Below are 21,349 nucleotides of genomic sequence, written 5' to 3' on the forward strand. Positions count from 1 at the left end.
TAGGGGATTTTATTAAAAATATTCATGTAATTAAAATCTATAGCCTTGAAAGCTGTTATAGGAGCTGGAGTTAAACCAAAATAACACATTTACATTCAGATGTTGCAGGTTTGTCACAATATGAGACCGCCTTCGGTTCAGAAAGCAAAAACATGAGAAGTTTTGACTTCAGTTTTACATTTCCCAATTTAGGTAGCTTGGAAGCGTGCACTGATTGATATAGCTTACAAGGACAAACTTTTTAGCAAACATTAGATTTGCTTATAGAAATTAATTCATTATGATCTGGGCGACTGGTGTGTCCTGAGAGGGAGAAATGAATTTTACTCAGCACACGTGTAGTTTTAACAGCCACTGCCCAGGTTTTCAGCCGTTGTCCATCAGCGTGATGGATCGCCCTTCCCTTGTCTCACTTCCCAAACCCCAGCCCCGGCTGGAATGGAGAATTTTCCCAAAGCGAAGGAAACACCCCTGGTGAAAAGCAGACCCAACAGCCACCCAGAGCCATTTCTTTTTTCTTCTTTTTTTCTTTTCTTCTTATTCTCGAAGTTTTGTCCAGTAATAAACAACTGTTTCAATCTGCTGTGCTGATCAAAAGAAATGTTTTAATCAGTCCCAGACAAAATATCATGCTATTATGTTATCACTGGAGCAAATCATCAAAAATACAAAACAAAAATATCGGTTTAATACGCTCCAGATCAGGAATGTCTTGAAGAAATTTGCCGTCCTCACAGGTGTGTCCTATTTTAAGGAAAAAAAAAAAAAATCTACAGGACGGGGGCTGGTGCTGGGGTGAGCGTGGCTGTCTGGGCAGGAATACTGAGATCAAAACTGACCAAGCCCAATTACTGCAAATAAACCACTTGAAAAGCTTTCCCCTACCCCAGGGATGTTTTGATTAATATTTTTTTTAACTGAAAAATTATCTGAAAATCACCCATCTGTGCTTTCTTTCACCTGCTGCAAACCAAATCCGTGGGGAGAGCTGCGGGGACACTGACCCGGTCCCTGCTACCACCAAGCCATGGCTCTGGCTGGCGAGGGCTCCAGCCCCAAGGAGACCCACATGCTTCCAAGTTTTGGAGACAATTTGCCCAGCGGGAGCCTAAGCAGGGTCCGGATCCAACGCGGGGTGATTGGAGCCATCAGTGGATGCAGGAGCATCCCTGCCCCACGAGCCTGATGTGTGATGGCTAGCAGAGGTACTCGCCATCTCCTCTGAAAAATTTCAGCTTGAGCAGAGCTGGATCTCATTTCCATCCTCTGCTCTGTTCTGTGTCCAGGAGACCTACCCAGTGAAATTCCTCCTTTTTATGGTCCATGACTCCAGCTGCACAAATGATACTCAAAACCAATTTAAAAATCAGTGATCTTTTGGTGGTTTGGGTAGCTGAGGTCTGGCGCAGGGCGCTGCTGCTGTCTCATCAGCCACCCCTGGCAGCCCCGCTCCCGGGAGCAGCAGCTGACGGGCCGTGCTCTCGGAGGGGCCGTTCATACACGCTGGATTGAAGAAATCTGGACTCTCCATAGGGTCCTCAAAGTGGTGAGAGGAGCCAGTCCTAGGGAGAGGTACACACTGGCACGCGTGCCTCTCAAGCACCCACAAACCCACCCAAACAACAACCTCAGAAAGTGGGGACATGGGCTTGGGAAGGGGGGTGAAGCCCCGGGAGCTGGCAGGATCCAGGTGAGCTCTCCCCTGGCCTCCCCTCCACATCCCTCCGGAGCCTCCCACGGGGGACGGCAGCACCCAACACGGCAAGCGGCCGCCCTCGCAGAGCGCCCAGGCTCTTGGAATGTCGGGTTTTGTTTCAGCTGGAAACAAAGTCTGGGGCTTCGCTTTACTTTGATTTCATTTAATCTCGAAAATCTCCAGGAAACTAGAGTTACATTTCTTCTACCAGTCTAAATTCTTAAATTCTGGTAGTATTGAGAAGCGAAGAAAAGGGGGCTGATGTTACCCGTTAGAATAGCCCAGATAGAGACATTATCCTGCTTTTATGAAAGCCAAAGGCCGAATTCATATTTATTTGAGCTGCAGCAGGATCTGGCTTATATCCTGGACATTACAACATGCTGTTTCAATCTATATTTTTATTAGCAATATTGATAACGTTAGAAGAAATACGATACAGGAAATAGCTTATCAACTTTGATTAATTTTACAGTAAGACTTTTAATGAAGATAAAAGAAGAATCCAGCAAAGGGCTGAAGTTAAAAGTGTTGTTGGTAAATGGAGACATGCGGTACCCGATGTCCTGAGCAGGGCTGGGCAGTCAGCAGGGCTTTTACTCCATGGAAGAAAAAAGGTTGGTGATCAATTTATTTTGAAGACGGTTGGTTCTCCACTTTAAGTTTATTAACACTTTCATACATAATGAACCACTGCAAGACTGCAGAAACGCAGGTATTTGGGTAAACCTAAATGAAACCTGTTTGTTGTACACAGGCAGCGGTGCCTGTGGCTCACACTCCTGCTTTTAAAGCTCCAGGCAAATATTCATAGGGAAAGATGCAAAATGCTCTTGTTGTGGGGAAAAAACCCAAATTCCAGCCCCTAAACCTCAAGGCCTGCAAGAGGATGGGATCTTACTTGACTCACTTGAAGGTGCCTTTGAGACAGGGAGGTTTTGCCTTCGACCGGCCCCACAGCTTTGGGGCTCACAGGACCTCTCCAAGCTGCCTTCCTTGTGCTCCATTGCCTGATATAAATTCTTAGTTTTAACACAGTATTATGAACAGTTCAGCACTTGTAATGCCACTCTGTATCTGGATTTATGCTCTTTTTTATTTATTTATTTTAAAATGGCTATCTGCATGGAAAGCATCACGGTGCCAGTTGAGGATAAACCAGTCCAGCCTCCCGGATCGCTCCATTTTGTCCTGGCACTGAAGTCACCCACGACACACAATCCCATGCCCCAAATTCACCAAACTGCCTTAAACATACAGGGGGGTTTCTGCTGTGCATTTAGCATCCCATCAAAAGCAGAAACTCCAAGTTGTTTAAAGTAACTTATGATAGAAGATGATGGTTAAAACCACCGAGTGCTTGGGGTAAGGTGGGCACAGCCAGGGCAGCATCCGACTGTGCAAACAGATATCGTGGTGTTTCCCACAGCGACGCTGACTGGTGGTTAATATCGTGTATTTGAAACCTCCTGGTGAGGGCAACAGCAACACCTCCCAAACCTGAACAAAAAAAAAGAGGATTTCTGCTGGTTTCAGGCTGAAGGTCCATGGTGAAGGGATGCAGCAGCTCAGTGAGATGGACCGGCAGCCGGGGCAGGAGGCAGCATCCATCCCTGGAGCATCATTGGAGTAACAGCAAGAGTAACTCTAAGTAACCGTGCAGGTCCATTACTCTTTTCTTCCTTTTAGAGTCGAGGCCCTGTTTTATTTGCAGGCCTGACTGGAAGCAGATGGACCTGTCAGGGCTCGCTCAGGCAGGTGAGCCCAACGGGGCGGATGAGCTGCTAAGTGCTCCCAGCTGCTGGGCAGGACCCGGAGGAAATTGTTGGAGCTGGGACCCAGCTCCAAGATGAGATCTGGAGCCAGTGCCAAGAGGGAAAAAGTGAATTTCTCCAAAAAGCCGTTCTCTAAAAACCTGAAAGAGCGAGGCTTTTAAAAGAAGGGAAAATACCTGAAAAACTTTTTAGTGCATCTAATATATCTTCAGACTTCAGAGCGCTAGAAGCCATCCCGAGCCCCTCTCTGGTTTTGTTCAGGATCTGCCTCCTTAGACAGCAAGTATTATTTTTCCTGGGATTTCTCCCTTATCGCTGGTGTTTTCCTCTTCAGAAAGGTCTTGAATTTTACTTGCTGGTTTGTGTTGTTTGATTTATAAGCTCAAAGGGTCCTTCACAAAACCTGGACTACTTCTTGTACTTAATTGCTACAATAAACTTAAAACTTGGTGCTTTAGGATAAGCGATCTGGGAGGAAATTGTTTGATGTATGGCAGTGGACGGTAGGTCCTTCTTGTGAACGTCACCGAAGGGACAGGGGGAAGAAGTGAGTTTATAAATAACTATAACATTCAGAAACGACACGACCTCGGGGAGAGCAGGGCTCTGTTAAGCACGAACAGCTTGCAGTGTCGTACCCAACATCTGCGAAAGTCCTTGCAGCCGGTATAACTCCCAACACCCTCGCCTGCTGCATCCAGGCTGTCCGACACCAGCTTTAACTCCATGGGGGCTGGGAGGCTGCGACTTGCACAGACACAGCCGAGCGCAGAAAGGGGTGCCTGGAGCTCGCACCCGAAAATGCAAACCAACGGGTGAAAGAAAAGGGGATTCACAAGTCACAAGCTTTTATTGACATTGCAAGGGAGGTGGTTTTTCTTTTCAAAATTATTTTATAAGAAATAACTCTTTATATTTTAAAAGCTGGGGTTTTTCCAGCGCTCTGTGACTGCAGCATCGGTGGAGCACAGAGGCTGCTGAGCCGGCGTGGATGGGGCTGCTTGCTGTGGCCGGGTGATGCCGTGGCCGCATGACATGACTCCAGTGCCTCTGAGTGACATGGGATGAGGAAAATTGTGAAATACATTCAGTGTGTAAACACCAAGGAACGAGATACCACTTGTAGCACTGCGAAGTGCAGTCCAGCTCGTGGCACAAGCCTGGGAGGAGTCGGGGGACGCACCCCCGTGCAGCTGGTACCCAAAACACAGCCAGGGCCAGGAGCTGCCGCGGCGCTGCCCCTGTCAACAGTGCACCTTCAGATGCTGTATCTCTCCTTTGGCTTTCTGAGCCGTGTCTTAAAAGAGTCACTGCATACTTCGTGTATTCTAGGAGGCAAACAGACACCCAAAACTAAGAAGAAAGCACACGTAAATATTGCGGAGTCATCTGTTTCCAATAGCCTGTGTTTACATATTAATGTGCAATACAAATTTGTAAACACGAGCATTTGAAACTTTTGTAGGAACCGATACCGGCCTTTTCCCTTTCTGCAGCTTTATTGGAACAGCATGTCCCCCCGGCCTCAGCCACACATGTACATCATTTTAATACTGGATGCATTTCAAATGTTCTGGGTGCTTATTTTTTCTGGTCTAACTTGCTCTCCAATTCTCGTTTGTTTTGCATAATTGTGATACAAATTATCATCTAATTACAGACCAAACCTCAGAAGATCAAATGTAAACCAAGGCACTTCGATCACAAAAAGCTACATCTGACGGTCCCTCTACATGTTTGCCTTCCCCAATAGGTGTATTAAATTTGGGTGAAACTGGATAGTAACTGCACTTTGATTAAAAACATTATCACTGGCGTTTTCTGTCTCCTTGATTTTTACATCAACCTCCCATTGTCTGAGCTCTGAGCCCATCCCATGTCCCAGCGTCGCGTACGGACACAGTGCCCTTGGTACGGCCAAATTTATTTGCCAAGCGCTCTAAATGGGATCAGACATTTCCGAGTAACTTCAAACTCCTCTTTGTTTTCCCAAATGACTAATAGCAAAGATTGTTCAGCAAGCTTAATCTTAACCTCGTTGATTATTTTCTCCCTGTTCCCATTTAAAAACAGTGCTGTGACACTGGGTGGTGTTTGCGTCCCTTCCCGAAGTCTAAAGAACTATGAACTTTTGCGGTTGCCCCAGGTTGTCAAGTAATGTCCACGGGAGGCACAGCAAAGCAGCATGTGATGTATTTGTATTTATAGGCGCGTAGTCCTGCTTGAAATATTGACTCGATTCCCCCAGTTTCCATTTAATGACTAATAATTTATTGTGCTGACTTACTCTGACGAGTTTTGCCGCTCGCCTATCACCAGCAGCCGTTTTGCAAAGCACCCCCAGAGAGCAGCGTGCAGGTTACCCACTGTATGGGGCAGAGTTTGCCCCGTGTCAGCAGAGCGACCAGTGTTACGGTGTGAACGATGCAGCCGAGCCCCCCCTGCGGGCAAGGAGCCACGGCCGGCACCGGGTGACCACGGGGAATGGAGAGAGAGAGCTAGACTGCCTGAAAATACCACCGGCATCTCTGTCATTTGTTACAGTGATTTTTGAAAAGATAAAGGTGAGAGATAAAGGCAAAGGAAATAGAGATGGACCTCAGCTAACGCGGGTCGGATGGTGCCTCTCGCGCTGCAGTGACCTCTCGTAGGGAGCACACTGGGATCCATGCGTCTGCCTGTGCCGCTCTGATGGGTGCCACATCCTGCCCGCAGCTCGGTGCTGGCACCCAAGGGACCCGCAGGTACCTTGCAGGGACCAGGCTCTGGGCATGTTTTCCCTGTGGCTGTGACCGGGGAGGGTGGCGAAAACAGGGCTCCTACGGGACCCAGGCAGGCGCATCAAAACCCAGCCCGACTCGGCTGGAGTGAGCGGAGCATCGCTGCGGGAGCGCAGCACCCCAGTGCCGGGTCTGTAGTTTCATGCCAAAAGGCACAGGATGAGCAGCGGCTCTGGGAAGCTCCATGCCCAGCTGCAAACATGCTCGGAGTAGCAATGAGGTGGGTCCCGTCAAAGAGAGCATTTGCTCAGCTGTAGTGGATGGGATGTATATGATCTCAATTTAAATAGCCATCACTGTAAAACTGTCCATACTGAAAATATCTATTCTAGTCATTATCAGTCACAATTTTAACTAGACAAACACCAATTTTCTGGATCACCAGCTCATGGCAGCAACTCTGGAATATCTTATGCAACCGCAAATATTTGGAAAATTGGAAGTTACCCATCGCATCCACCCACGAATCCGTGACTGATCTGGAAGAGCCTTCCAGCTCCCCAAAAGTATAACCACATGTGGGGGGCGGCACTTGGTCACTCGGCCCACGGGGAGCCGGGATCTGCAGGGATCTGCAGAGATCTGCAGAGCCCGTCCCAGCCCCTGCAGTGGATTCACCCACGGGAACTCGGCCCCTACCCGTGGTGAGGGATGGCTTGGAAATAAGGACTCTTGAATGAATTTTTTTTTTTTTTTTAATAAAAGTAGTGAAATAAACTGCTAAGAATCAGGGCAAGAAAGCAGGTTTGCTCATTTTTACAGTTCTACAGACCATTTAGCAAGGCAAGCACGGCCCACCATTTCATTCTGGTATCGCCAGGGGCTCTGTGAATACTCAAAGCAGTTAAATTAGGGAAAACAACATTGTCTGATTTTTAGCAAAGTCTCACGAAAGTAACAGTCTGACTTCTTGTTATTGTAACAGCTTTCGATACTGCTAGTTCTTTTCTTAATTTGCTGTCTGTTAGGGATGAAAATAAACCCAAAGCTCTGCTACCAATTTTGGTTCTTCAATCTGCACTTAATCCCTACACAGTGCTGCATTATGTTTGTAAATACAGGATTCTCTAAACTTAATCCCAAAATGCAGCCGGTCCCAGTGAATCATTATTTCCAAATCTCTGTCAAATATCAGGTAGTAAATTTGGCTTTAGGTAGGGACTGAGCACTGATCAAATAAAGACTAAAACCTGTGCCCCATCTTATTGTGGGTTATATTGTTCCCTTGGGAGCTAAAGAATATTAACAGGAATAACAAGAGTATCCACGGGTTATAATAAAACAAACAGGGCTTTCAGAAGGAATTGAAAATCTCATGTTTTGGAGCCCTTAGAGATCTCTCCAGAAGGGATCTGCATTCTCCCATGGGACCAAGCCAGGAGCATCCTTGTCCCTTCCCTCGGGCACAGGCTGGTGGATGTGATTCCAGATGGACCTTCTGTGTTCCCTGGGGCTCCCAGAGGTGTTTCATCCCACTCAGCTCTCTGAGATGTATCTGCCAGATCCCCCAGCATGGAGCTCTCGCCATGGGGGAGATGTGTGACCCCCATCCTCTGTTCCTTCTCACCTCGCCATCAGCACTGGTGCCGCTCTGCACTACCACCTCCCAGAGATCCCCGGGAGCAGGAGTGTGGAACGGAGGGCTCTTGGGGCACCGCTGCATCAGGCTCCACTTTCTCATCCCCACAAGGTAGGGACACATCCATCTTCTACCCTGTCTTTCTTTACCTTGGCAGAAAATACTTGGATTTATGTCCCCACTCTGATAACTGAGTCGTCTGGGTCCTGGAGAACAAGGCACTTTCATGTCATTAATTAGGACCCATTAAAGCCACGGGAACTTGAGAACATGCTCAAGCACTTGGCCAAATACAGCTCCTCTGCCAACTCCAGGCCTGGTACAGTCCCTTTGAAATTAGAGGAAAAACTCTGGTTGGGTGAGCAGAGGCTCGCTAGGGCTTTGAGCTAACTAGAGGCAAGCTAGAGAGACAGTTTCGAGAAAACATATTTGTAGAAATGTATACGTCTACGTTCCCACTTCAGAGTGCAAATATCAAAAAGGTGACGGTACAGTTTGCTCTTAACCTAACAACCATGACATAAATATCACCAAAAGGCATCACCTCGCTGTGGATCACCTCAGACCCTCCCAAATCCTCCACCACCACCCCACCACCACCCCACACGTTTGCCCACAAAAGAAATGCAATGCCTAGACATCCCACTCCTGTCCCATGCAGTATTTCATAGTCAATAACTAGCGAGCCCTTGGGTACGAAGGAAGGAAAGGCTTGCTTTACATATCAATGCTTAGAAATATTATATAATTCCACTAAAGGCAATGGTTAATTGTCGGGTGCCAGTTAGAGTGATTACATCTGCCATCTCTCAGAGAAGCCGGAATGCTGTCACTCACTTTGAAATGGCTCGCTGCATTCATCAGTCTAGATGGCACAGAGAAGTTATAGCCACACAAGCCATATGGAGGATGTAAGGAACAATTAAGTGCTTCCCGAGCAATGGGACTTGATGGGAAAATGTTTCCAGATGCATGTAATCCATACAGCATTTGACTAGCAGAACTGGGTACTTGTAGACACTGCCCGTTTAAGTCTTCAGCTTTAGCGTTTTTCAGATTGGCTATGCCGAGGGAGGACAGTTTGGGCATATCCACCATGAAGTGGGGTAAAAGATGCGGGTTGGTGCCTCCCAGTTTTTCGTGGCTTGGCAAAATGAGAGACTGTTGTCTTAAGAAGCTTGTAGGACAAATCTTGTAGTAGAGGGGCAGGTTGAGGTTGTGTAGGTAGCTCTCAGGGCACGACACACCAATGTTGCTTGCTGACAAGTGAAACGTAGGAGGGGAGCACGACGGAGAGAGCAAGGGGTTCAGAGGAGAGGGCGTCCCACCGCTCGAGGTCACCGGTGAAGAACTGGAGCTCCCGCCTGAAAATGAAAACAGAAATCATCCAGGCTGGGCTAGCTGATGCTCACAGCCGAGGAACCCTTGGAGCACTCCTGCTCCACACCACCCTGCTCCGGCATCTGTCCAAGCACAAACCTCCTCCAAAAATCAGCTCCTGGAAAATGGGAAGATCTGCCCATAAATTATTAGTTGTTGTTAATTGGCACTTGTCTAAGACCAATATTCACCCATGCCCAATCCCACTCATTTGACCAGGACGACTGTGAAGTTCAGCTCCACATACACAGGTACCCGCCGGGTCTGTGCCCCGCTACATGACCGATAACCTTCCCCTGCTATATGTACGTCATTGCTATTTTAAGTTTCCTATTTTTTTGTGCAAATTACAGGCAGCTTTTTCCCCTTGTATATAAGAACAAAAAAATGTATTCAGCCTGATGGAGAATATTTTTGTACCTTCCTGCTCACAGGAATTGACTAATTTTACTTGGCTTCCCATGCAATTTGAAACGTACCCTTGAATACTGTAGGTGTCTCCAGAAACTTTAAATGCACATGTCATTTTAACATTCTCCTTTCTGAAATGAATCAATGAACACTTTCATAATTTGGTAGAAAAGTGACACCGGCTCGCTTCGCACGCGTGAGCGCTGCTGAGGCCACTGGTGTATAACATCACTGTTCTGCACCGGCTCAGAGCTCCTCCGGAGCAACATCAAGAGCAAAACCAAAGAGGCAGCGGCTGCTCTGGCGTGGGAATGATGCTCTGGAGCGGCCGGCCCTGGTGCTAAACAGATGCTGGTTTCATCTAACACCATTTAAGAGCGTATGTCTCTGCTGCACATTCATTACCGCATTCTTCCAGAACCGTTTCCACCCCCCCACCACCCCCACCACCCCTTTATTTTCATTCCTTACCAAAGTCACTGGGAAAGAAAGGAAGGGAATGTGGATCCATTTTCTCTATTTACATTTAATTCCAAGTGATATACTGCCTGGATGTGATCTGGTCAGGCTTTACACGCCATCAGCAACACAGAATCAACTGTATAACCAAGCCATAGCTGCGAGTATTTCGGACCTTAGAAGAACACCAACATTTTGGACACGCTGCAAATTAATTTTGCAAACTTCCAGCAAGCAGAGTATCTTACAGGTTGGATGACCCGGCACCTAGTCGCTATAATCCAGGAATGTTTTCTGGCTTGAGCATCTCACCCTTCCCCGCTGATGTCAGCGGCTGTTACGGTACTGACATCAGCAGGGCAGGGATCCGGTCCTCCCCGGTGTACACGGCCTCACACCCTCCCAAGGCTCAGGGACTTTTGGTCATGTAACATGATGTGACCGAGCCGGTATTTGTGAGTGCGAGGCAGCGAGTGAAGCCCCACGCAGCTGGCTATAGCAGAGCAAACGAGCGTTAGTATTTGCTTCAAGGTATCCTGAGCAATAACATCGCATGACTTCCAGGACACGCTTGGGGATGGGGATCGCAGCGGGGATGACAGAGCAGCTCAAGGAGCAGACGCTTTCTGCCGTTTCTACTAGGCTTTAAAATCCTAAGTTTGTGGCCAAGTCTTTCTTCAGCATATTGTTCACGCTTTCTTTTAATTTACCTTCTGGTTTTAGAGCTTTGGGATCTCTATTTTTTCAGTTTTTCTTCAGAAATACATTTTTATTATTAGTGAGATTGGAGAACTCACTAATCATCAGCCCAGGAAACTGACCTTGAAGAAAAATACCAATTACATTAAGATGAGGGGAAAGAAAAAATATCCCAGGAAGCTCTAATATTTTAGCATCCATAGGATGAACATTGCAGTAGATTCTCTCTTATTCTCCACTGCAACCCACCCATCAGCTCCTCTCGCCGGCTCCGTAGCAGCCGGCCAAACACATTCAAAAGGTGCTTTTTAGCATAAGGTCTTTTCTAAATACGTAACAATAAAAACCCTAGTTCACTTTATAACCCGTAAACCTCTTAATTTTTCCCGAGTCTGATTTCTTATGTCTCCCCATTTCTATGCCTGTGCAGCATGATTTTTTGCGGTGATTTCTGCAGTTATTTCCCTGCGGACAGGAGTGACTTGGTGTGCCCAGCACTGAAGGGTTCCGCACAGCAATGAGAGTTAAACTGGAGAATTTAAACTCAAACTGGAGCGCTCCAGCATGCACAGGGTCTGTTACTCCCCCACCCCCCCGCGCTTTGAATAATCAGTTTCCAAATAATACCTTCCAAAAGCTGGGATTTTTTTTTTTTTTCTGGAAAAGAGCTGTAAAAGACTGACATGCGCTTGTCGGGCGGAGGGAGATCGTTTTCCCTGGAAAACGTTTCCCTCTTCCCTGCATTTCTGTGGAGCTAACGGACTGTCTGGCTGCTACAGGCTGAAGAACAGACAATTTTAATTTCCGATGCACAAGGCGTTTGCTCGCCCAGAAGCAGCCGGCTGCAGGAGGTTTTTTACCCCGTTTTTAGCTAATATTTTCAAACGGGTTGGAAACAATTAGCGTAACAGGATCAAAGCCACAACAACCCGACTTTAAATTAGCCTCCTGCATAGTGAGTTATTTTTTTCCCCTGCGCGTCTAAGTGTGGACTGCGCCAGGCGGCGACGGCAGCCCGTCACCCTCCTCCCGGGGCGGCTGCTCTGCTTCTCACATCGATTTTAACAGGACTTTTGGCCGAAAACACGTGGAATCGGCTCCCCAAAACGTTGCGCTAGCGGCCGGCTCGTTTTCTGGACCCACTTCGTTATCTTCATGGTTGAACCCCCCCCGCCCCGCGGAGCCCTCCGGCCGCGCAGCCCGGCGGCGGCGGGGATTAACGGGACGGGCGAAGGCAGAGAAGGGCACTCACCCGGGCTGTCTGCGCCGAAAGCCTTGAAGTCCAGGGCGAGGGGGGGCCGCCAGGGGTAGGTCTCCAGGAGCCCGTCCAGGACCCCCCTGCGGGGCGAGACCGGGCTGAGCGCGGCGGCGGGGGCGGCGGGCGCGGCGGGGCGGGCGGCGGGGCGGCCCCAGGCCTTACCTGTTCCTCCCGGGGTCCCGAAAACCTTTGGCGAAGGGATTCCTGTCGATCTTCAGCTTGGTGATCTGAGAAGGTGGGAGAGAAACGGGCCGTTGGGGACCGCGGCGTGACGGCACCGGCCGCCGCGGCTCTGCATCCCCCGGTGCCCTCCATCCCCCGGTCCCCGGTGTCGCCGGGGCTCTGCATCCCTCAGTCCCCGGTGCCGCCGGTGCCCTCTATCCCCTGGATCCTGATGCCCTCCATCCCCCGGTCCCCGGTCCCCTCCATCTCCCGGACGCCGGTCCCCTCACATCTCCCGGTCCCCAGTCCCGCCGGGGCTCTCCATCTTCCGGTCCCCGGTGCCGTTGGGGCTTTCCAGCCCCCCTCGTCCCCCTTCCCCGGTACCTGCTGGTTTTGGTAGGCCGTCACGGTGGTGAATTCGGTCTCCTGGAAGGAGAAGGTCTGCACCCCCTCGGCCGGCAGCGACTGGATCTGCGCCAGATCGAAGCGAGAGTCCTGGGCGATAACGTGGACGCGGGGCTTGTACTTGTGCATGGACTGCAGGATGATCTGCGGGGGGAGAGGCAGGCTGAGCCCCCCGGCACGGAGAGGGCAGGAAAACGAAAAAAACCCAAACCTGGTGCAAGAGGCGGCTGGGAGCCAGCCCGCAGCCCCGGGGAGAGAGGGACCGGCCGCGCTGCCCCCCGGGGGGATGCTCTGCCCTCTCCCCGCCCCCCCCCGCGGGGCTACCCCACACCTACGTGCCCCTTGTCGTCCATCTCGTTGTTGGTGAGCTTCACCCGGTCGAAACTGATGATTTGCCTCATCCAGGTCTCCCCCGAGCAGGGGGAGTCGGGGTGGATGTAGAGCCGGGGGGTGATGCAGGAGTGGTCCGTGTTCCCCGCCACCATCCACTGCGAGCTGTGATAGACGTAACTGGCCCGGGCCGGGCCGCGGTCAGGCGGCGGAGACACCACCCCACCCCCCACCCCCGACGCCCCTCTATAGAATCTACGTTCACGCGAGCCCGCCGGCCCCCCCGGCTGGGCAGCCCCCGTTGCACGTAGGCGCCCTGGAGCAGACGGGGCTGAGCAGAGCGCGGTCCGCGATCGCTCAGCCCGGCCGGGGGGATCCCGCGGGGGCGTGGGGCGCCCCCCCGCTCCCCCGTACCGGTATCTCTTGGAGTCCACCGGGACGACGTCGATGGCGATGTAGTACTGCTTCAGCGGCTCCAGCCCCCTCACCTTCACCCTGACCGACGGGAACATCCTCCTGCGGGCAGAGGGGAAGGTCCTGAGCAAGAACTGCCGGTTAGACGGCGAAAGGGAGTTGGAAAACTAAACGGGCGTCGGGAGAAAAAAAACAAACACAAACTCAAGCTCAATAAAAAGAGAGAAAAAACCGCAAAGAAAGAAAAATATATAAAAAAAGAGGGATGAAAGGGGAAAAAACCCCAACCAACCAACCAAAAAAAACCCCGACACGCAAGCAGAAAGGCAGGAGAAGGCCGGGCGAGCCCGGAGGTGCGGCCGGTACCTGCCGGCCTTGGTGATGATCATCTCGGTGCCGATCTCATGGAACCTCCGCCAGAGCTCGGAGCCCTGCAGCTCCACCTGCGCCCCGGCCCCCGCCTCCCGGCTCTCGGCCCCGGCCTTGGGCCGCTTCTCTGCGGAAAGACAAGCAGGAGGGGGCGGCTCGAGGGCTGCGGGGCGGGCAGGGGGCGGCCGGCCCCGCCGCCCCGGGGGTCCCGGCCGGGCTGTACCCACCCGGCTCCGGCGCTGCGCGGCTCTCCCGGCCGCCGGCCCCGCGCTCCTCGTCGCGCCCATCCGGCACCTTCCTCTTGGCCGCGCGTCCCACCAGCGCTTCCACCGAGAAGGCGTGAGCCCGGGAGCTGAGCGCCATCCCCCGGGGCCGGGGGTCCCCCCGGGCGGCCGCGGGGCTCAGGCGGGCGGCGGCGGCTCCATCCCGGCCGGTGCCCAGCGAGCCTCGCCCGGCCGCCGCACGGCTCCCGTCGGGGGGCAGCGGCCACGGCGCGATCCTCTTGCATCCAACTGAGGCAACGGGCGGCTGCAGGCTCCACTGTTTGTTTTGGAAACTGGTGGGAGCATAAGAAACATTGAGTGACATTTCGTGGGAGTAACGGGGGGGGGGGGGAAGGGGGAGGGAGGGGAGAGCAGGCGGTGGAGGGGAAGAGCGGGGGAAGAGGAGCCGGCCCCGTCTAGGATCAATAAAAGAGTTACTGTTCTCCATTAAATTGTAAAACTCTAAGAAATTTGACATAATTGCACACTAGGGGCCACTTTTCCAACAAAAGTGCAAATAACGTTTAACCAGAACCAGCACAAAAAGAAGAGGAGAAGGGGGGGGGGGGGGTAAAAAAGGAGAAAAAAGGGAATAAAGGAGAGGGAGAAAGGAGCAGGAGAAAGGAGCGGGGGAGCCGTGCCCGTGCTGGCCGCACTGGTGACCCCCAGGCCCGGGGGCATTGCCCAACGGGCTGGTCACACTTGTGTGTGTGTCCCTACCCGTGTCCCCGGCATATCATGCCACAGTGTCCCCCACTGGACAGAGACTCTGGCTTGCCTCCCCCCGCTTTTTTTTTGTGTGTGTGTATTTTTTGTTTGTTTGATTGTTTTTGTGGATTGTGGTTTTTTTTGTTTAAAGGCAGCAGCCCCCCCGCCACCCGCTCTGGCATCACCCCCGGGATATTTCCACGGCTCCACTTCAAAGTGCGGCCCCACAGCGGCAGCTGCGCTGAATTAGGGGCAGAAATCCCAGTTTTCCACTTGGGTAGTTCCTGGGAACCCCTGCAGTGCCGGGGCTGGGGCTGGGGGGCTCCAGGCCAGGGGGGCTCCAGCTGAGACCTGCAGGTGCGCAGATAAAAGGGGCTGTGCTGGATTTGCACGGTGATTTTGGGGGCCCCACCAGGGACCTCCCCACCCTGCAAAGGCCTGAACACATCACCCTGATTTATTTTACATCCGGGAGCCCTCCCCAGAGCCAGCACCAAAGGGGATTCCGGGGGGCAGTCTTTTTTTTTTTTTTTTTTTTTTTTTGGAGCGGGGGGAAGCAGTGGTATTTACGCCTCCGCCACCCATCCCCTGCACAGCCCTCATCCACTGCCTTTCCCTGCACCAGGGAGGTCAGCTAAGATAGATGAGCCTTAAGGGGAAAAAAAATGTGCAAAGGGATAAAATTCACAAGCCTGCTGAGAAAGCAGGTTTGGGGGGAGCGGGAGCTGCTGCAGGGTGCTGCGGCTTTGGGGAGGGAAGGGGATGGGGTGCAGCACCCAGTGCCCCCTTTCCAGGCACTCCCGGAGTCTCAGGGGATCACTGGTTTATTCAAATGTTCCACTTCTCAGGATTTCTTGCTGTATTTGTCAGGGTCTGTGTCCTGGCGCACACATTTCTTCCAAAGCTTGGGCCGGCAGCAGCATGAAAACGGCGTCTGAGCAGAGACAACCGCAACCAAACATCAGCCAGCCGCTCCCCGGCACAGCGCTTGGCGAGTGGGTGTTTTGCAGGCCCCAGACTCATACTGTTGTCCTCAAATCCTCATTCCAAGGATGCTCCTTGCTCAGCTTAGGGTGGGCTTTGCACGTTGATACACATTTGTACATTTATACACATTTATACGCATTTCTAAACATTTATGCTTTTTTTTTTTTTTTAATGCACATTTATACCCCAGACTCCTGGCATAGCTCACTGGGACAGGAACTTGTCTAAGGGAAAGGTCTCGGAGGAAGTGAATGGGTGCAGATGTAGGTGCCAAACGTCCAGCTGATGTAGGTGCCAAACGTCGGTCCAGCCTGGGGCACCCAGGTGGCCGCTGCCCACTCCTCCCACTGCGGGCTCTGCCCCTGTGCATGGTCCTGGTTCGGACCATGCCCACAGCCTGGCTCAGGGGTGGAAGATTTGCATCCCTGCCTGCAAACCGGGCTCTGGAGGATCCAGCTTCGGTGCAGAACTCACAGCGCCTCTCAGAATGGCCGGTGGGCCGCCCGGGAGCTGTACAGCTGGCGTGCGGCAGGGCCGGCAGTGCGCTTCCCCAGGCTGCTGCCCAGCTGAGCCTGCTGGGGTTACACGGGACAGCGAGCCCCGGCCCTGCCGAGTGTGGGCATCTCCCAGCGCAGCCTCAGAGAGCCTGGCACTGACGAGCTTTAGATTTCACTTTTATCAAGGTGGACAGTACTTCTCTTCCTTCGCCAAGTGCCTCCAGATCTGACGAGCAGCTCTGCCGTGTCACAGTGGGGCGACGTGGTGGTTTTGGCCCCGCGTTACCGCAGCTCCCCGGTGATGCCCATCACAGTGGCCCTGCAAAGCCCCAGGCTCTGCTGAAGTGGGTTTTCCTGGGGTAAGGCCCGTCCAGGTGCCCCCGCCCGATGGCTCATGGCTCGGCAGGATGGGTGCCTGGCCTGCCTGGGGGCTGTGACCCCACCGCTGTCCCCAGCCATCAGCGCCAGAAAGGGATGGAGGACGGGGCAGGGGAAGAGGCTCTGGGAGGTCGTCTTGCTCTGCCCTCGCTCCCGGGCAGGATCAGCCCCACCTACGCAGATCTTTATTTCTTCTTACAAAGAGAAATGAAACAAATTTTATAAACATGTTTATAATTATAACAGCATAAGCTCATGGTTTAAAAGCAAGGTGAATGGTGGGTCCTTGCCGGAGCCTGGCCGGGGCTGACGCTGCGCTCCCCAGCACTGATAGAAGCCAGCTGAGGGCATTAAGTGTGAACCTTTATCTCTGCTGACATGACATATTATTAAAAAGTATTTCGAGTAATCTTTTATTTCCTTAGCATTGCAACACATTTCAAGAACTTGGCCAGGGATCAACCAACCCTTTTTAATTTCCTACAATGAAAAATAAAACAAAAATAAAGCCCAATTGAGATGACATAATCAGGAACATTTTGAGGGTTTAGGTCAAATTAATATGTCAGAAAAGGGTTTTCAGGGGACTTGGAGAGCTTTAATCTGTCAAAGCCTGACTCAGACCCTTCTTGGGCTTTGTAATTTTATTGTCTTTACCAAATTATGTGATGGTATGTCACGTATTACCATCATCAGAAAATCGAGCAAATAATCATTTGGCATAAAGTTCAGAATAACTAACTTAATTTTAAAGCAAGTGTTATACAATATGCCAGAAATGTTTGCTTAACTTGAAAATGATCTTTTCATACTGTCCGTTAATCCATTAAAGCACACAGGTAAATTCCAAACACAGACTTTCCTGACCACTTTAGGGGCAGACTTTAGGAGATTTAATAGTGTTCAAGCCATGCTTGATTTTGCCAAGATTTACTTTGCATTTGTCAAAACAAAATAAAAAATAAAACAACCAAAATAAAGCAAACCCAACCTGACCTGTGGCTTAGGGGTAATATTTTAATATCGCCTGTACTCAATTACACATCTAATACTTTTCCCTTTTATATCTCCATCTGCTATGTCATAGATTTCTACAAAGCTGCGATTACAAGTTTGGTGCTAGGACATTGTCAGTTCTAACAGATAAACCTGAAGGATTGTTTGTTCTCTGCTTCATAAATTGTTAGCAAGAAAATATATATTTTATTTATTTTTTTTTAGCATTTGGAAAAATCCCAGTTTCTAATCAGAGGGATGCAGCACTGCATCGCTGTATACCATTAAGCAAGCCCTGACTCCCATAACGCAGCTTCAGTGATTGTTTCACCAGCGTTTAATTAGGCGGCGTGTAGCCAAGGCTGCAGTTGGGTGTGGGTGCATCGCTTTTCCTGCTGGTTGCACGTAGTGTGGGACGTACTCTAAGCGATCTGTTCGGGTGGTGTAACTCCTCTGCTCTCGCGGAGATGCAGCCAGAGCCAGCAAAGCAGTGACCCCTGGGCCGGTCCCTTGTCCCCATGTGCTGTCCCCTCCCTGGCCTTGGTGACACCAACCCCATCCGCCCTCACATCTTCCCTTCCAAAATCTTCCCTCTCCTGCAAAAATGTATTTTAGGATGGATTGACCACGTTTGCACACGCTACTAACTTTTTATTCCAGGACTCACAGTCCAGTTCGCACTTTTTTCCACTTTCCCAACCTTACTGTTAGTAGCAAACAAATAATCTATTTATTTCCATATCCCAGCCTCTTTGCCTGTCACGTTGGAAATATAAATGAACGTGCTGCCTCAAATCTAACAGGGTTAAATGGGACGCTGAAGAAATGCAAGCGGATATCTAATATTCCAATGTGCAACTAATATCATTTTCTTGGAAGAAAATCCCGAACCTTAGGCACGATGCAGTGTGCCACAAAGAGCTGCCACTAACAACACGGGAAGGGTGGAAGGTTCGTTACGGGTGTACGTTAAAGCTGTAATGAAACAGTTTCTGAATGCTCAGGCTAATACACAGGCTGCGACTGGCGTGGATGTGACTGCCGGCTGAATAACCCTTCTGTGGGCTGAAATAACACCACTTTGGGTTCTGTGGGGTCTGGAAACTGCAATATTCAACTTTAATTTTTGCAAATGTAACTACCACTTCACATTAGTCATTAACTAATTACTGGTGAACAGATTAACAAATATTTCTTTTTCCTAAACCCCAATTTTTTAAACAGAAACTTCTGACCACTAAGTAAATCTTGGCGGAAAACACCCGTAGTAGCTCATAACAGTGCTTGGGAGATTGTTTTCCCTTACATTCTCAAATGTCCAGTCCCACAGCAAAGCTTTAATTTCATTCTCTGTCTTTTTTTGCCCATAATGAACTTAGAAAAACCTCTGCTCTTCTATCCGAGCACAACGTGACAGCATAGCTCTGTGTCCCCATGGGGCTGCGGCACCTCCGGGCCAGCCTGCGGTGTCCAGAGCTGGAGGTGACGGCACGGTTCAGCCCGTCCTTGTTCTCAGGAACATCCCAAATTAATTTTCATGGCCAAAATTCTAAGGCTGGGAAGAAATGCCCAGCTTAGGGTGGTAGACAGCCAGTGCTGAAGTTTCTTGGTTGGTTGACCTCCCAAGCAGGTTCTTCACCACCATGTCTGCTACATTAAAGATATATTGAAATAAATCTCAGTTATGTTATTTTATACAATAACCCCCCCCAAAAGGCTGCACAGGGAATAGGATTAGACTTTAAAGAAGTGATTCAATGAAGCAAAACTGATAGATAAAGCATTTGGGGAGAGTGAAACCAAATCAGGGGACGCAGCTCATTTCATGATGAGGGAAGGATTGGTGGTGCCTCCACCCCAGCCCGGGAAGCTGGGCAAGGGCCGGCAATGTCACCTGCCAGTGGGGTAAGGATGAGACCACCGTGCGCATCTCCGGTACCAGGATGCAATGTGGCACCACCAAAATTTTTATCCAGCACCTGGCTTTTGGCTGGTGGTTGTGTAGTGAGGAGAAGCTGCTCTATCCCTTCTCCAACCACCGGCACCTGAGAAGCCCCTGCCAGCTTGTAGAGGAATTATAGAGGGATGAAGGCAGTTAATTAACATTGATAATATACAGCTGTGGGCTGGCTTCAGGGGCGGCGGGTTGGCTGGTGTGGATAAGGTGCAGCTGTGGCTGGTTCCTGCTAAGTAGTTAAACAACTCTAAGGGGTATAGAAGGGGGGCAGCTAAGGAAGAGAGATCTGGAAGAAGCAGAGGGAGGAAAGAGAGTGCCCTGGATGTAGGCAGAGGCAAGAAGCAGGGTGGACTGGCCTGAAGAGGATGAAGAAACAGCATGGATGGTAGATGAACCTTTGAAGGCTTGTGGGAGATTGGTGACTGTGCCAGGGCAAGGTGTGGGAGCTACTTTCTGAAGTTAACCTGGGATGGGGTGGAAAGAGCCTTGTTGCAGCCGGTTAGTTTCGATGGTGCTGTGACACTAGCTTGGCCACCCCACTGAGCATCTTTCACACCACCTTTCCTTCATCGTGACTTCTCCAGAGTTGAGAAATAAGACCAAGACCTGGCCCCTTCTCCCCCTAAGCAAAGGGAAAAATTCCTGCTGTGTTGAACTTTTCTCATAATATTTAAAGAAAATACTTAAAGAATGTGTAATAATAGGGGATTTAGAGAGCAAAATTAACCGCATGGATGAAGCAGAAAACCTTTAGAATTTCACCAGGATGTATCCTGACCAGCTTTACTGTGGGGAAGAGCTCTGGGGGAGGAGAGGGTGATCCCTGCGTGAGCCCTGCGAGCTGCAGGACCCCATCCCCAGGGCCACCCTCGCTCCACTCACCAGTGCAGTGTAGGCAGGAAAAAGCCAGAGATCTTGGTTTGGCTGCCAGGGAAACCACACAGGAGAAGTGAAATCAAAACAGTTATGGGGAAGCTGATACTGAGTTATTCCGTATTCCTGGGCAGGAGTGAAGCTGGGCAGACCTGGGGCCGCCTTTCCTGCTCTCCTCCCTTGGTGCCAGGGCCAGGCAGGATCCGACCATGGAGCATACCAGGGTCTTGGGAACCCCAGCTGGGGCCTTCCCAGCAGCGAGCCCTTCTACAGGCAGCAACCTGAGGCAAAAAGTCTTTTTTGACAGGAAGGTGATGCTATTTTTCAAACTACAGCTGTATTCTTGTTGTTTCACTTTTAAATGGTAATGGGATACCCTGAGACATCCGGTCAGCACTGGTGCAGAGGGGGAAGGTCCTGTGATGGCCTTGATAGCGTTGTCTGCTCTGAAAGCAAAAATGAGCGGAAGTTTCCCATGATCACCAAGATTTGGGGCCAGGGAGGATGAGGGTGCACAGCACCAGCATGTGTCCTGATCAGAGGTCCCAAACAAATGGTCATCACAGCCCCCCTGACCATGCACCAGCTGCCAAAGCCCCCGTGGGGGCTGTGCCCACACAGCCTCGCTCACTCCGTGGGGACGTGATGCCCTGGGGGACACAGCCCAGTGGCCAGCGATGCCTGGGGCAGGACGGGGATGCTGGGGACTCCCGTGGTGTCCGGCAGTGCCTTCCACAGCCCAGCCAAGAGCCTGCTCTGGGGGCTGGCTTAGAAAATCCAGCCTGTCGGGGACATTCAGGTTTATTCACACAGAAATTGCAGGTTTCTGGGGCTCACTCTGATCTCAGTAAATACTGCCCTCTGCAATAAGCTTCGCTCCTCCCTTCGCTGCCCTTAGAGAAGGTGGCTCTGAACAAGAAGTGATGATTTATGCCCGGTCCCACTGGCTCTGGTGCAGAGTGCTTTTCCGACT

At 50.8% G+C, this 21,349-nt stretch overlaps 1 protein-coding gene and 1 long non-coding RNA gene across 2 annotated transcripts in view; both read right to left on the reverse strand.

Moving 5' to 3' along the window:
• Positions 1–6,918: 6,918 nt before the first annotated feature.
• Positions 6,919–14,304, reverse strand: TBX22 (T-box transcription factor 22). The gene is made up of 8 exons (XM_055727755.1): positions 13,945–14,304; positions 13,715–13,844; positions 13,349–13,450; positions 12,940–13,114; positions 12,584–12,748; positions 12,200–12,264; positions 12,032–12,117; positions 6,919–9,194 (listed from the first exon to the last, which is right to left on the reverse strand). Exons 1-8 carry the CDS (start codon positions 14,078–14,080, stop codon positions 8,584–8,586), a joined length of 1,470 nt encoding a protein of 489 aa, XP_055583730.1. The 5' UTR covers positions 14,081–14,304; the 3' UTR covers positions 6,919–8,583.
• Positions 14,305–15,351: 1,047 nt separating this feature from the next.
• The window catches only part of LOC129737418 (uncharacterized), a 35,724-nt gene continuing 29,726 nt past the window's right edge, over positions 15,352–21,349 (reverse strand). The window contains exon 4 of the long non-coding RNA XR_008735253.1: positions 15,352–19,196. This is a non-coding gene — a long non-coding RNA (uncharacterized LOC129737418). The remainder of the gene's footprint in view (positions 19,197–21,349) is intronic.

The sequence above is a fragment of the Falco cherrug genome, chromosome 15 (assembly GCF_023634085.1).
Source record: "Falco cherrug isolate bFalChe1 chromosome 15, bFalChe1.pri, whole genome shotgun sequence".
Taxonomy (NCBI): domain Eukaryota; kingdom Metazoa; phylum Chordata; class Aves; order Falconiformes; family Falconidae; genus Falco; species Falco cherrug.

Bases quoted from the DNA above. Each gene is read 5' to 3' on its own strand.
- TBX22 (XM_055727755.1), bottom strand. From the start codon at position 14,080: ATGGCGCTCAGCTCCCGGGCTCACGCCTTCTCGGTGGAAGCGCTGGTG. The intron at 13,451-13,714 runs GTACCGGCCGCA...CTCTGCCCGCAG, and splicing joins ATCATCACCAAGGCCGGCAG to GAGGATGTTCCCGTCGGTCA. The intron at 12,118-12,199 runs GTAAGGCCTGGG...CTCGCCCCGCAG, and splicing joins CGGGACCCCGGGAGGAACAG to GGGGGTCCTGGACGGGCTCC.